The sequence below is a fragment of the Acartia tonsa genome, chromosome 1 (assembly GCF_053477335.1).
Source record: "Acartia tonsa isolate MP-2025a chromosome 1, ASM5347733v1, whole genome shotgun sequence".
Lineage (NCBI taxonomy): Eukaryota > Metazoa > Arthropoda > Copepoda > Calanoida > Acartiidae > Acartia > Acartia tonsa.
The window spans coordinates 25,886,239-25,901,722 of NC_137260.1; the positions used below are offsets into that span (position 1 = coordinate 25,886,239).

Consider the following 15,484-nt stretch of genomic DNA (forward strand, 5'->3'; position numbering starts at 1 on the left):
CTTGGACTTTTATCAAACGCTTTGTTAAGTTCAAACTGCTATAAATTGCTAACTAATAAAGAAAGGCAGATTCATGTAAATATTGAAGTTAAAAAAAAATCAACTAAAATAAAGCAAGGGAGTTATTGTAATTAAGAGAAATAATGATTAAGATATTTGGGGATTTAATGTAACATATACACATGGAATGTATAACAGAACATTTTAATATATTAACTGATATGACAGACAGGTAAATTTTCTTCAGATTTATGGAAGGCAAACAAGTTTAGAATAAAATGTCTACCCTTGAATAAGATATACAGAGATAGGGTCAATTATTCTGAAAACCAAAGAATAAAACAGAGTAGATAAAAATAGTACAACTTTCTTCATACTTTTAAAATACAATCTTTCATACTATCCAATATGTCTTGCTATTTTTAACTCACAAAATTTGTATTTTTATGCATGAAAACCCTTTCTAAAACTATTCAGACATAAAGATAATATATAAAATATTAACAGGGTCATTTTTATCTTTACCAATAATAATAATATATAATTTCTTGTCTTTTTAAACTAATAAGACCTACTTTAATTTATATAAGATCTTTTATTGTATATCTCAAAATTGAGTTTAATTTTGATAGTATTACAAACAAATTGTGAAAAATCGGACCAAAAATTGAATAGAAGCCGAGACAATAATGCTTCTGAATTTATTTGTTAATTTTCTCCTGAAACACCCTGTATCATAAGAATCTAAAATCTGTATTCCACGCACAAATACAAGAACCATAATTCATTCAGGCAAAATCCAGGAACAAATTTACTATAATTTCCAATGTGAATTGTATTGGTCTGGGTTCTAAGTACTTTCTATTGTACGACCAAAAAAATGTTTCAATAAAGTTGTAATACCATAATAGTTTAATATTTACTTTTACACATTAAGAGATTGTGATGTATAGTCCCTTTCTTCCTGATTTAAGAGCAATGCATGTATTTTATAGTTTAGCTTTTAGTCTTTGTGTCATCGGTTTCGGAGCAAGACATTGCTCTGCAACACGACACAGACATAAAAGTGAACAGTTGTCTTTATATTAATGTTATTATTATATGTTAACCTTGTATTGAATTAATACACTTTATAAGAATATTAAGCTGTTTGTTCTTGCTATTACTATACGTCATTTTGGCGCAGTAGTGTAGTACGAATCTATAGCTCAGATTTTCTTTTAATTGTATTATTTCTTTTCTTTTTAGTTTGTTCAGGTATTTTTTGTGTTGGAACGATGGGATTGACCATTGAGGAGTGGAGGAAGTTGTCTCAGGATGAGAAGGATTTGCATTTGGTTAATGAGATCCATGCTCTTGGGACTAGAATTGATAATGTGGCGGCGGAGCTGGGTGGGCGTATAGCGCCACTGGAGACGAAAATTCAAGAGTTGACGGATAATGTTGATACTAATGTTGCTGCGGTTACTGGACTGGCTAGTCGAATGGACGATTTGGAAGATCGTCTTAATAAGGTGGTGGAGCCTAGTGTTGATAATGATATCAAGACTGAGAATGTGACCGTTGTGAATGAGTTTATGACTGGTCAGCAGCTAATTCTTGAAAAGATTGCCCAGCAGAATAGTTTGAATGACCAGCAGAATGGTTCGAATACCCAGCAGAATGGGTCGAATGACCAGCAGAATACCCAGCAGAATGGGTCGAATAACCAGCAGAATGGTTTAAATAACTCTATGCCGTGGCAGAGGACGGCTGGTGGATCTGGAGGATTTGGAGGATCAGAAGAGAAGCCTAAGTTGTTTGCTGGTGGTTCTCGGCCTATTTTTGGTGGTATGCAGGGACATGAAGATAAGATCATAAAACTTTGGGAATTGTCTAGAGTTGATGCTGTGGATAATATCTATAATGGAGTTCTCATGTGGTGGCCAGCCCTTTCTGAGGTTGATGCAGAGGATTTTAATACGCTCAATTTTTTTGAAGCTGGACTGAGTGATTCGCAGGTTAGTTGGTGTAAATCTCTTGTTTATGTACCAGATAGATCTCTGTATGTTGCGCAGGGGGAGGAGAATGTGCATAGGTACAATGAAACGTGTGCTAAACTTGATGATCAGTTCAGAAAAAATGCGCCTGAATTTGCAGTTGACGATGATGTGATTTTCTTTGATGATTATTTGGAGAGATTTTGGATGACTACTAGACGTTATCATATGACTAATCATCAAGTGTGTAAGGAAATTTTGTTTGATAAATGTGTGGGTGTAAGAACCGCTTGTGGTTATACACTAAAACCTGCTGATATGGAGAATAGACAATTAACATTAAAGGGGTACTTGTGTAAGATGCGGGAGACATTTTTACCACCCGACATGAAAAATGTGTGTAAAGATGCGTATTTGAGTGTTAAGCAACATGAGAATGATAAGATTGATGGATTTTTTGATAAGATACTATCTTTCTGGAAACGTGCGTATCCGAAACCAACTGATGATATGTTTATGGATTTCTATTCTCAAGTGTGTAATGTGGTTTTATCTCCACTTTTGGCTAACCAGATGCGTCAATTTGCATTGGATTTGGAACGTGACGGACAAGTGCGAATGATAACGAAGTTTCGGACAGAGTTAATAGTTAAAGCACAATTGATTGTTAAAGGGCTACAATTTAATCAAATTTCAGGGTCAATGGCTAGAGGATGTACAACAAACCAGATGGCTTTGGCTAAGACGATGGTTGGTGGCGTTGGTTCCAAGTCAAATCCTGTAACTATTGATCAGGTTAGTGATGAAGATAATTTATCATATGAAATAAATCAATGTGAAATTGATTTAGCTGATGAATTTGGTGGACCAGCTGAACTTATTCCTTTAATTGGCGCAATTCAAGGTGGATTTATTTGTTATTATTGCAACAGAAAGGGTCACATGATGAGGGATTGTTTTGATATTAGAGATAAAAAGTTGCCTAATCCTAAAGGAAAATACTTTTCGCGGTGGGGAAACAAGCCTTTTGTTCCTTATAAGACGGGGCAAAAGAGTTTTAAAAAGAATGAAAATAGTTTGGATAAAAAGAAATTGGTTGGTGAAATTGAAGGAGAGGTGAAAGAAGGGGAGGATACGAAGGAAGTGGCGCATGTCGATGGTTTAGGGGCAAGCGATTATGAAGAAGACCTTGTAGCGGAAGTCGAGGCATGGAATAATGCTATTATAGATGACATTTTATGGTTTTAATGTTTTGAATGTATTATAATCATAAAACCTTATTCCATTTTCTACTTGTTACGCGGCATTGTTTTGATTTATGCGCATTGTAAATAAACAACAACAAAACAAAATTAATGATAAAGAGTGAACGAAGCGACTCTAATTTTGTGATAATTTATTTTGATGGTTTATTTTGAATTATAAAAAGATAACATATTGTTTATAAGCCTATATGAAATTACGAGATTATGTTATAATGGAAATCAAAATAATTAATTTAGTTTTTGATTATGTTTTGTTGAAATTATGAAAATTCATTTTTGTTTCAGACTGTTGTGGAGTCTAACAGGGATAAGAATAATAAAAAGTGAAAATGAAAAATGAATTAGGAATACAATTTTGTAAAATTGCTATTGAAAAATATTAAATTGAATTTTAAATTGAATTAAATTTGATAAAAATATGAAATTAGATATTTGAAAAGTATTAAATTTGATGAAATGTGGAAAATTGTTTTTAAAGATGAGTCAGTTATTGTGATTTAAAGTATTCGATTTTAAAACAATTATATTGCGATTTAGTGATGTTGATTCAGCAAAATTTTTAATGAAGTTTAGAATTTCATGAAGCAAAATTGTTATAATGCATTAGATATAATCGTGGAGAAGTCTCTTTCTATGAAGGAAGGGAGGGGCTGTCTCTCGGAGCTGGTATGCACAAATATGGTGGAGCTGTCTCTTTTGTTGGAAGAGAAAGGGGGAGTGAACATATTTGCAACGAATATTGCACTACCTCTCAGAGTTGGTATGCGCAGATATGGGGGAGCTGTCTCTTTTGTTTGAGAGAAAGGGGGAGTGACCATATTTGCAAAGAAATTTGCACTGTCTCTCAGAGCTGGTATGCGCAATATGGGGCGGTGTATAGAGGTAGCTGAAATGATTATCGGGCGTGGAGCGCGCCATGCGCAGAAAGTTGGGCTGCGCAGAGAAGCAAAGCTGCGCAAGAAAGTGCTCTCAGGTATTGAGATATATAGTTAGTTGAATTTCGACTTTTAAACCTTTTATACATCTCAGTTTAATCTGACAATAATAGTTTTGTTAGGTAATATTTTATTGAATTTCAAAGAATTGAACTTATGGTATTTGGAAAGATTAATCTGCTTGGTGATTGATAATGTTTGATCATGTCATATTTCTTAATACAACTTCTTTTATTGTGTTACAAGTTATTGGTTCAGTGAAACATTTATTTATAGCATCTAAAATCATCGTATTTATTTTAGATTGGCTGAGAAGAGTGTTTTTTGGTGATTGGGAGATACTGTCATCATTATTTATTTGATGGTGAGTTGTTATGATTTCATGTTGTTACCATTTGATTACCATTATATATATTGCTGTTCGAAAAATAGTCTTGTAAATTTGTTATATATATATTAATATCAATATTAATTCTTATGTACAGTGATTTTCCATCAATTGGCATCTAAAATTTTGTAATATTTTAGATTGGTCGGAGAGAAGTTTACTGATTGTGGATTAACAGTTTGGGGAGTTTCTGTTGGCCGGAGAATTTCTGTTGTTGATTGTGGATTAAGAGATATTTTTGGACGTTTCTGTTGGTGGATGAAATATTGTCGGTGAGTGAATTGTTTTATTCAGTTTTTTTTTGTTATTTGTTGTAAACAGATAGATAGTTATTTGATAGACAATTGGATAGTTACAACCTCATAACTGTTGGTGTGAGTTAGATAGCTGTTTTATAAGTTTCATGAAGATTCTGAGATGGCGGCTGGAGCGGCTGAAGTCTATGTTCCAACAAAGATTGGTGGCATGGAAATCCTGACTTTAATTGATAGCGGCAATGCAAGAGGCTGCCTGATATCTCAAGTGTTGGCTAGAAAGCTTGATTGTGTGATTGAAGAAACGGATTCGAAAGCAACAGGCGTGCAGGGTTCCAGCATCAAGATTGATGGTGTTGTTCGGAATGTTGAATTTCAGATTGGAGGTCACAGTTTTCAAGAAGATTGTTTTGTTATTTCCGGCATGACTGTACCTATGAACCTAGGCAGTTATTGGTTGAACAAAAATAACGTGAAGACGATATTTGCCAAAGACGGCAACAGGATTGAGATGCATGGAATCAGTGTGAATTTAGTAGCTAAACGGAAAATTGTAGTGAAGAATTTGGTTCATACAGTTTTGGAGAAAATGGAGAAAGCAAGAACTAAGAAACCTGAGATTAATGTAGCTGAGTTACAAGACCAAAAATGGATTTGTTCATTGAAAAATCGAATAGAAATTCCTGCATTGAGTACAGTGGTGGTAGAAGTTTCAACTAAAGGAAATATGCCTGAAGGACAGTTGTGTTATATAGCTCCTAGACAAGGTTACTGTAGCCGAAACAACTTGTTGATAAACGAAGGAATTACTGAGGTGGGAAAGAACGGTAAAATTATGACTAAAATCACGAATTTTGAAACTGTTAAGAAATCTGTTCCTGCTGGTACTTTGGTTGGAAATTTGTTTGTGGCGGAGAAGATAGCAATGCTGCAAGAGAACAGGGTTAAAGAAGATGTGTCAACAACATTAAAGAAGATTCGTTTTATTAAAGATAAATTGAAGTTGGATAAAGTTCCGTTTTTAAAGGATAATGTTTCTTTGAAAGGAAGGATAGTTGGGTTGTTTTTAAAGAATTTCAAGGCATTATCGATTGATCCTACGGATATTGGATCTTGTACTTTGGAGGAGTATGATATTCAGTTGGTTCCTGGAGCTCAACCTTTCAAGAATAGGATGATTAGACTCAATCCTCATCATGCAGAGAAACTAAAAGAACAGATTGATTTATGGTTAGAAACAGATGTGATAGAAGAATGTAATTCACCGTTTAATTCTGGAATTTTTGCTGTTAAGAAGAAAGTTGGAAATACTAACGAGGTGAAAGTCCGTTTTGTCCTGGACTACCGCTCATTAAATGAGATAACTGAGAAGATCTGTTACCCTTTGCCTAACATTGGTGAGCTGTTTGACAAACTTGGAGGAAAGAAGATTTTTACGTCTATTGACCTAACTTCAGCATATAATTCAATGCATTTGAAGGAATCTGTCAGGAAATATACAGCATTTTGTTCTAATGGACGGCAATATTGCTTCAAGAGGCTTCCGTTTGGATTGACCAATGCTCCAAGTGCATTTGTAAAGTTGATGGATAGAGTAATGGATTTGAGTCCTGAATTAAGGGCATTTTGCTTAGTTTACCTGGACGATGTTCTTGTATATAGTATGAATGTGGAGGAACATCTGGAACATTTGAATATTCTACTACGAACATTCTGTGAAGCAGGCCTCAAGATTAATCTTGGAAAATGTACATTGTTTGCAGAGGAAGTGAAATTTCTGGGCCATATTATAAATGAAGAAGGCATATTTATGGACCAAGCATATATTGAAAAGATTAAGAATTGGCCAGTACCTGAAACAGGTAAAGATATTCAAAGATTTACTGGTTTCATAAATTATTATGGTTCATATTTCAAGAATTTTTCTGATATTACAGCACCATTGAACAAATTTAGAAACAGTAGTAAAATAGAATGGGATAAAAAAAGTATGGAAGCTTTTACAAAGACTAGAGAATTGTTCTGTGAAGAAATAAGTAAATCGTTCCCGGATTGGAGAATGGAGGCTGAACCATTTGTGTTGGATACAGATTGGTCATCTACAGCTATGTCAGCGGTGTTAAGTCAAAAACAAAATGGACAAGAGAAGATGATATCGTGTTGGTCACGTGTTTGTTCAACTCATGAAGCCAATTATGCAGCACATAAAGGAGAATTATGTGCATTAGTAAATGCTGTTGAAAGATTTGAATGTTATTTGAGACACAAGAAGTTTATCGTGAGAACTGATTCAGCTGCACTGAAACATCTATCTACTTGGAGGCAGAACGGATATTTTGTTGGTCTCACCATAAGGTGGATAAATTTTTTATCCACCTTCAGTTATGAGGTTGTACATAGGCAGGGCAAGATGCATACTAATGTTGATATATTGTCACGTACTGCATTAAAGGATAGTAAAGATAGGATATCTAAATTATCGACAGACGAACAAGGAGAGTTAATATTGGATACTGTATATCAATTGGAAGATCCTAAATTATGTCTTATTGCAGGAATTGGAGCAGAGACGGCCAGTCAAATATCATCCAGATTGAAGGCGAGAGAATTTAGTCGTAGCCTGGAGAAGGATCCTGTTTTAGTTGAGGTGAGAAAATTTATTGTAAATAATGTCAAACCTACGTCCAGAGAATTGTCTCAAATGCCTTATCGTGGTAAACAAATATTAAGATTTTTTGAACATCTGAGTTATAAGGATGGTTTAATTATCCTGACTTCACCTATGCGGCTTCAGAAAGAATTTCAATTTATTGAACGGGTAGTGGTACCTATTGGAATGTACAATAAAGTTTTCTTGTTAGCTCATGCAGATGTTACAGCGGGGCATAGGGGTTATTTGGAAACTTTGAGCAGGATTAATCGTCACTTCATTTTTCCCTATGTATCTAAATATGTAGCGGCGGCAGTTGCAAATTGTGTCATTTGTTTGAATAGACGTAAAAAACCTAAACATAATCATAATATAGAATTTTCTCCTTTGGCTGGGGAAGCTATGGCAGAGTTGGCCATAGATGCTTTAGGTCCTTTGAATGAGTGTGAATATAATGGAGTCATTTGTAAGCACATTTTAATAGTAGTTGACAGTTGTACTAGATATGTGTGGTTGTTTGCTATTGAGGATGTTAAAGCTGAAACAATTATTGAATGTCTGAAATTTAATTTATTTTCTGTTTGGGGACTATGCGAGCGAATTAGGACTGACAATGCACAAAGCTTCAAATCAAAAGTTTTTAGGGAAGTTTGTTTAAGGTTGGGAATTGAACAAATTTTTATCCCTCCAAGATCAGCAAATTCGAATTACAGTGAAAGATACAACCAATCGGTGTATTCGTTTCTTAAGACTGATTTACGTTTTCAAGATGGAGATTGGGCTTATAAACTTAAAGCTACACAATTTTGTATGAACACTTCTTTCAATCGGAGGTTAGGATGTTCCCCATATTTTAAGATGTTCCTAAGAAACCCTAAGCTTCCACTTGACTCATTTGACCCGTTAACACGCTCGAAAATTAAACATATGAATTTTTCAGAGTTATTGGAGTGCCTTGACAAGAATTGGAGGACTGGACAAGAAAGAACTGAGAAGTATTTGCAGGTAGAAAATACAGAAAGGATAGGTCGGCCGGTAGCTATAAATTCCTATTGTTATATTTTTTATGACGTCACAACGATTGGTGTAGCTCGTAAACTCTGCTCGTTATGGGTGGGTCCGTGTTTAGTGACAAAAGCAATTTCTGATAGTTTATTCGAGGTTCAACCCCTAGAAAAGTGTAGATTGAAAGATAAAGGGGTGAGAATTGTACCAAGAGATAAAATATATGTTATTGAGAGTACTTTAGACTTGACTCCAGATGAAAAGATTGACTTAGTGATTACAGATGAATGTTTCTCTGTGGATAATACCTTGAAAGTAAACTATGACTTTCCCAATACTTTGAGAAATTTAACTTGTTCAGGCGTTTCTGAAGAGGAGAATAGTTGTGGCGCTAGTCCAGAGGTGGTTGGAAGGCGGAAGGATGGACAGGTAATACCAGATTTTTTGGAGAAATCTTTTTTGGGTGTTGGGTTGTCACAGCAAAGGTCAAATGTATCTCAGAATAATGAAAATTTAGATGATTTAGTTGAGGATCTTAGTGATACTTTGGAAAGTACTCATATTTCTGATAGTGTAGATTCAAATGATATGACTGGCAAAACTAAGTTAGACTCTACATATTCTACTATTAGTAAGGATAGTGTTTTTCATGGGGATTATGCCTCTGATAATAGCTTAGTAGACAACAGTTTGGGTGTAGAGGATGTTAACATGGAATCTGCTAGAGAGTTAGAGTCTCGGATGAGTATTTTAGAGGACACTTTTCCAAAATTGCAAAGTAAAATTGTAAACTTGGAACAACGAAGGGGAAGTGTTAAACGAGGTAGAGATGTTGAGGAGGATGAATTAGATAGATCGTTAGATAATGCAAAATCGCAAAAAATGTCTGAGACTATTCCTGTTAAGGGTCGTCCTAAAGGTTCTACAAATGAAGTGCAGTTACAAAAATTAGAAGAGGATAGACAAAACAGAGAAAAAGACAGATTAGAACGTTATTCAGTAGCCGATGTAGTAACTAGGAACCTCGCAAAATTGATTAAAAAATAATATTTGTAATAATTTGTATAATATTTGCAGGAGAAGAGATTACCACGAGAACCGTAGAGAGCGTGATGACAAGAGAGGAAGCGGCGGTGGTGATAGACATCGTGGAGATCGTGGAGATCGTGGAGATCGTGGAGATCGTGGTATGCGCAAGAGGTCACCGGACGCTTGTAGTTCAAAGAGTGGACGTGCTGGACCAATACCTGTGAAGAAATCCAAGGATGAAAGAGGAGTCAGGTACTTGGATATTTTGTTATTTGTTGTTGTGATGCAGGTTTATTGTTTGATTGTTGTTGGTGGTATGTATACGTCACAGGATCCACGGTTAGCAGCTTATGATTGTTCTCAAATAAGTAATGTTGAACTTAGATCAGCTGCCTGTTTGCATGATAGGATGGAACCGGTCAGATCTGTGGAATTGTTGGGGTTAGCAGAAACCGATTTTATATTGTCAGAAGCCATTAGTTGTGAGGTTAGACTAAAATTGGAGCGCTGGTTTTGCGGTACCGCGAGTCATGTGCACGTACTAGACGTGCCACATGAAAAACAGGTAGAGTTGAGTATGGACGAATGTAGAAGGGTTTTTCATTCTGGCAAGTATCAGCATGATGGAATTAGCTTTAAAGTAAATATAGATTTGCCAACTGTTCACAGTTTCACAGTTAATGGAACATTGTCACCTTTCTGGGATGTTGGTGGTGAAAATATTCAATGCAAGACACTGGGAATATACGCGCACAATATGTGGTTCAATTTAGGTTTTGCTGTTGGGACTTTGCATATTTTAGTAAAAAATACACCCGTTTTGATCAAGGGAAATGTTGTTATGGATTATGATAAAAAGACGATTGTGGCGAATTTTGAAGATAATCATTTGTGGGCAACATCAACTTCTCCATATTTTCCGTATGTAGTACGAAAACCGGCCAGTAATTTTAAGGTAGTTTTTCAAGATACATTCAATTTAACTACTTGGAATGAACAACTTTTTGTTTCTAACTTGGAAAGGAATATTTTAGTTAAAATTATGGGAACAGAGAAACTTACTTTGCAGCATCTGGATTTCAACATTTTTGTAACAGAATTAGAGGGTATCAAGTTTTTAGAGGAACCGAAGGCGGCTGTTAGAAGTTATTTTGGGGATTTGTTAAAACAGGAAGCTAGATTTGATTTGAATGCTATGTTTTTGGCTAGTAGAGAAAGAAACGAGAGGATGATGGAACTTTTTAGTATTTCTAGATGTGCTCAAACAGAAGTTAGGTCAAATGTACAGATGCATCATGGGTTCAGAATTATATACCTGGGAGAAATTGCTAAGTATGAAAAGTGTACAGCGGTTGAAATTCCAGTAAAGTTAGGTGTGGATTATGGATGTGCAGTAGGACACTTAATGGTGGATTATAAAGGTGAAACAGTTGGAATACAAGAATATAGTAGAATGATTGTAGCAGTAGAGGATATAAAATTGTTAAATTGTTCGCAAAGTCCGGTATTTTTGAAGTTGACAGCTAATTTGTTCCTTGGGAATCAGGGGCAGGGACTCGAACTTCTGCATATTGCCAATGAAAAATCAGAACACGTGGGACAAAAGATTTTTCTGAACGATGAAAAGGTGTTTATCGCTGATTTTAATAAGACTATTAAATATCAGGGATTAGAGGATTTTGAGGATTTTAATGGACAAGCTTCTAAATTGGATTTTGTTGATCATAAGTTGTCATTTTTCAAACAGGTTACAGGTCCTTGGTTTGGTCTAGAACATTTGTTCAAAGATATATTACCATTGTTTGCCAAGTTTGTTTTGATTGTGTTAATGTTGTTGTTAGGTATAATTCCTATGTTGGCATTGTTGTATTGTTGTTGTTCATGGTGTCATAAAAAAAGATTTACTGAGGAAGAATTTAATGCTAGATCTTAAATTTCTTATGCTGAAATTTAATTATATTGTATTTTTGCAGTTTGGTTACGGCGGCAACAATGAATCAGAAGTTATTGAGCAATGAAGAAGATGGTCGTCACAAACAATCTGCCAATGAAGGAAATCAAGTCAAACCTGGTCTACCAGTATCTGCATTGGTCAGCAACTCTGCATCCCGGCTGGTGTTGGTAATGTCGCGCGTTGAGCTGCCCACGTTGAGTGTGGGCAGGGCGACAAGGAACATATTTTTGAGCAGTGAGGACATGCCACTGGCAGATTTAGCTCGTCTTATTGATAATGAACCAAGGTTTAAGTTGAATTTGATAAACATGTTATCAGTGCAGTTGGAGATGGGGAGATGCATCCACTCCATAGACTGGCCTGTGGACAGGATCCCTATCTTTACCAGCCAGAATTCAAGATACCTCAACCTGATGGCGGCTGGTGAGCATTCTAAAGCTATAAATAAAAAGTTGTCATGGAACGAGACAACTAGTTTGAATAAGTTGAGTGCGACCATATTTCTCTCTAAGCTTGTTTGCGAAAATTTACCAAGTTTGGTATTGCTTGCTAAGATTGAATACCTAGATGGAGATGAGAGAAAAAGCTGTCAAACGTTGGGCGAATTGTTACCCATAATCAAACATATGGGGGAACTTGAGGATTGGCTTCAACTTTCAAAAATTGACGTCATACCTGCAGATGGTAAAATGAGCCTTCAGACGGTGTTGAGAACGGTGGGTAATAGCGTTGATCCGAGGTTGAAGACGCAGGTTGTGTCAGCTATCCGGCTCCTGGCACATTGGAAAGATGTCGTGAATAAAGTAAGCTTTATTCTGAAGCAAATGCCATCCACAACTTTGTTAGAGTTACAGAAAGATTGGCTTGATGGAAAGTCTGAACAGGATTTGAGTGCTAAAGTGTTTATTGACTCCATTCAGGTAAATGAATACATGAACTTATCAGTCTACATTCCACGTATTGTAAACGTGAATTCGGTGAGTCTAATCACCAGTGGAGAGATGCCTGCTGAGATACGTTATGTTAGATTGGATGGTCAAAGAGACATAATTGATAACCTGGTGAGTGCCACATATGCAGGTAGTCTGATGAATGATAAAGTAGACGCAAGAGTTTTGACCTGGCAAATGCAGATGCGCTGCAAGCGTCTTCGTCCGACTCTAGCCAAGCAGATATTGTTATGTGATCCAAATACCACTTTAGAGAATGTAGTGAAGGAAATCAAATTGGAGTTGGATGGAAGCGTTTATACAAGTTTGTTGACAACCAATATTGAGTGGAAGTTTAATCCTGAACACAAAGTAAATGAGTGGTTCGAGGGTGATTTCAAATTGGTTACTCGGTTTGGGGATCCTGTTTGTGTTCAGATGGATCAGCCCTTAAATCCGAACATTCCTGTTTGTCTGGACCTTGAATTGTCAAATCAGCAATGGCGTGTTGATGAACAAGTGAGGGAGGAAATGAGGTTGGAACACACGCCTGGAATATTGATGATGCTTGATAAATTTGGAGAAGAGGTTAGTCGTAAGCATCAAAAGATTTTGGATAATCAGGAGGAGGTTGATAACGTTGCAACCTCGATTTCGGTTGCGGTTACTAACGGATTTGAAAGATGTCTTCATATGCTTGGTGATACTGAGGCAAGGATGTCTCAAGACGGCTTGTGTGATGAGACCGCAAAACTTGGAGTGAATGATGAGGAAGCTATTATGCCCATGGATATTGAAGAATCTGGCAAGAAGAGCAGAACATCTGGAAAAAGAAAGTAATAATTATAGTTATGTGTATTAATTCATATTTTATTTTATTTTATGTATTTAATATTTGTTGAGGCAGTAGTAGTCTCAAAAAAAGTTTAAAATTCATGTTTCATATTAATGCTCTATAATACCATGCTTAAATCTGATGGTTATATGTTAACCAATGTTATTTTTATATCATGTATTTATGATAACTATGTAATTAATGCATTAGGTGTTAATCAATGCATTCTTCAATGATTATATGTTAATCAATGTTTTTTTCTTAAAAAAAATATTAAAAAGAAAAAAAAAAACACATAAAGAAAAAAGGAAAATATAAAAAAAAAAAAACACAAAAGAGTTCTAAGGAACCAAAATAAATAAAAAAATGTATACGAAGTGTTTAAAGATCTGGAATAAAAATACATAAAAAAAAAAAATAAAAAAATATGGCAGGTGTCATACCAGATCCACTATTATCTATTTAATAAGCGTTCAACGCTACTTATAATATCTATGATAATTAACATGTAAAAACCTATTGTTATATTTAATCTGAAATATTACAGTTTGAAATCGAGGTTCATGTTTAAGCCAGGGAGAAATGTGATGTATAGTCCCTTTCTTCCTGATTTAAGAGCAATGCATGTATTTTATAGTTTAGCTTTTAGTCTTTGTGTCATCGGTTTCGGAGCAAGACATTGCTCTGCAACACGACACAGACATAAAAGTGAACAGTTGTCTTTATATTAATGTTATTATTATATGTTAACCTTGTATTGAATTAATACACTTTATAAGAATATTAAGCTGTTTGTTCTTGCTATTACTATACGTCAAGATTACGAAAAACATTTTTTTTTATTTTTACAATGATTAAAAGTTTAACAATATCAATATTCAGGAAAATTATATAAAAATAGAAAATATCGATTTAATACTTTAGAAAACTTGATTGCTAATTAAAAGCACATAAAAAAATATTGTTGTTCTTGTGCAATAAAGACGAAAGATAAATGATATAGAAAAGCGTCGTTTCTAATATAAAGCGTTGAGCATAGAAAGCCATATTTTATAGTGAACCTTGAATTATTACCCATCCCAAATTAAACCAGGGTAGGTAAGCGTCCAGATCAATGTGTGGATAGGTGCTACAAATGTTGCAAATTTTATTTAAAAATAATCTGTAGATAAAGATATAGTAATATATGATTCAAGAATTTCTAATATTTTTATGACGGTAGTTCAAAAATCCAAATAGGGGTTGAATTTATGATTGTGAGGAATAAGGGCTGGAGCTTAAATTGAGACACAATAAAAACTGTCCCGAATTTGTATTAATTTTGAGGAACACGACTCCAGTGACGTCATATTTTTCTTTCCCGAAAAAGGGAAGGGGGGAAGAAAATCTCTTTAAAAGAGATGGGGAAAACCTCCTTTTCTCCCATCTCTTTTTTCTTCCCCCCTTCCCTTTTTTTTCTTTCCCCCTTCCCTTTTTCGGGAAAGAAATTGACCCATCCCTTGGAATTCATAGGGTTTAGTGGTGAAATTTATTTCAGCAAGAATTTATAGTCATGTTCTATTGATTTATTAATTTTATGTAAAATAGCTAGTTTCAGCTACAATTTGTTGAAGACCCTCTGTTACATGACCACACTAGACGACGGTCTCTCTGGGTACAATAGTCTCTACAGGAACAGAAACAGTTATTCTATGAATTACATTCAATTTAAGTCTTGTATTGTTTCTTTATAATTTATCATTAACTAGCGGCTCTAGGGACACTTGTGGAGGGGGGAGTTGAATTCGATAACCCATTTATTAAAATTTAGATTTAAAAAGAAATTTGAAAATATCTAGGGGCGATTTATTTTGGGAGGGTGGCGGTAAACTCCCCCAAAATAGTTACATATAGTTATATAGTTATCAGTGGTTAGCGAGATCCCTCAGTACAAACAAACAGACAAATATTCTGTTATTTTATTAGAAGGCTAAAGTTAGAAACTATTGAAAGAAGACATTGTGGTCATTGGAATCACTAAAAATTGGGTTAATAACACAAATTGAACAAGACCAAAAATGAATAAAATATACTGAATTGGTGTTCCTGTTCAATGTGATTCAACCCCTTTCATGTTCTATTTGTCTGATTTGTGAATTATGTTTCTATCACAAATCTTATCAACAATCACATTTGCCCAATTTTACGTCCTCTTTTTTTTATAAGGGTAATTTATTACGTTAATAAATTGTCTTAAATACTGTGATAAAAATTCGGTACTT

The 15,484-nt window shown here is 34.9% G+C and overlaps 2 protein-coding genes across 3 annotated transcripts in view; both read left to right on the forward strand.

The window, feature by feature from the left end:
- The window catches only part of LOC145316009 (uncharacterized), a 45,229-nt gene that overhangs the window by 14,520 nt on the left and 15,225 nt on the right, over positions 1-15,484 (forward strand). The gene's annotated exons all lie outside the window — the stretch shown is intronic.
- On the forward strand, positions 1,278-13,228 carry LOC145316797 (uncharacterized). Its single transcript, XM_080157570.1, has 9 exons — positions 1,278-1,556; positions 1,659-2,000; positions 4,967-5,207; positions 5,268-8,476; positions 8,838-8,905; positions 9,554-11,134; positions 11,479-11,882; positions 12,141-12,976; positions 13,013-13,228. The coding sequence occupies exons 1-9, from the start codon at positions 1,278-1,280 to the stop codon at positions 13,226-13,228; spliced, it is 7,176 nt and encodes a 2,391-aa protein (XP_080013696.1).

Excerpts from the sequence above, each read along its gene's own strand:
- LOC145316797 (XM_080157570.1), top strand. The coding sequence starts at position 1,278 with ATGGGATTGACCATTGAGGAGTGGAGGAAGTTGTCTCAGGATGAGAAG. Across the intron at positions 1,557-1,658 it reads ATGATATCAAGACTGAGAAT|CAGAATGGGTCGAATGACCA; the intron begins GTGACCGTTGTG and ends TCGAATACCCAG. Across the intron at positions 8,477-8,837 it reads GAACTGAGAAGTATTTGCAG|GCGTTTCTGAAGAGGAGAAT; the intron begins GTAGAAAATACA and ends TAACTTGTTCAG.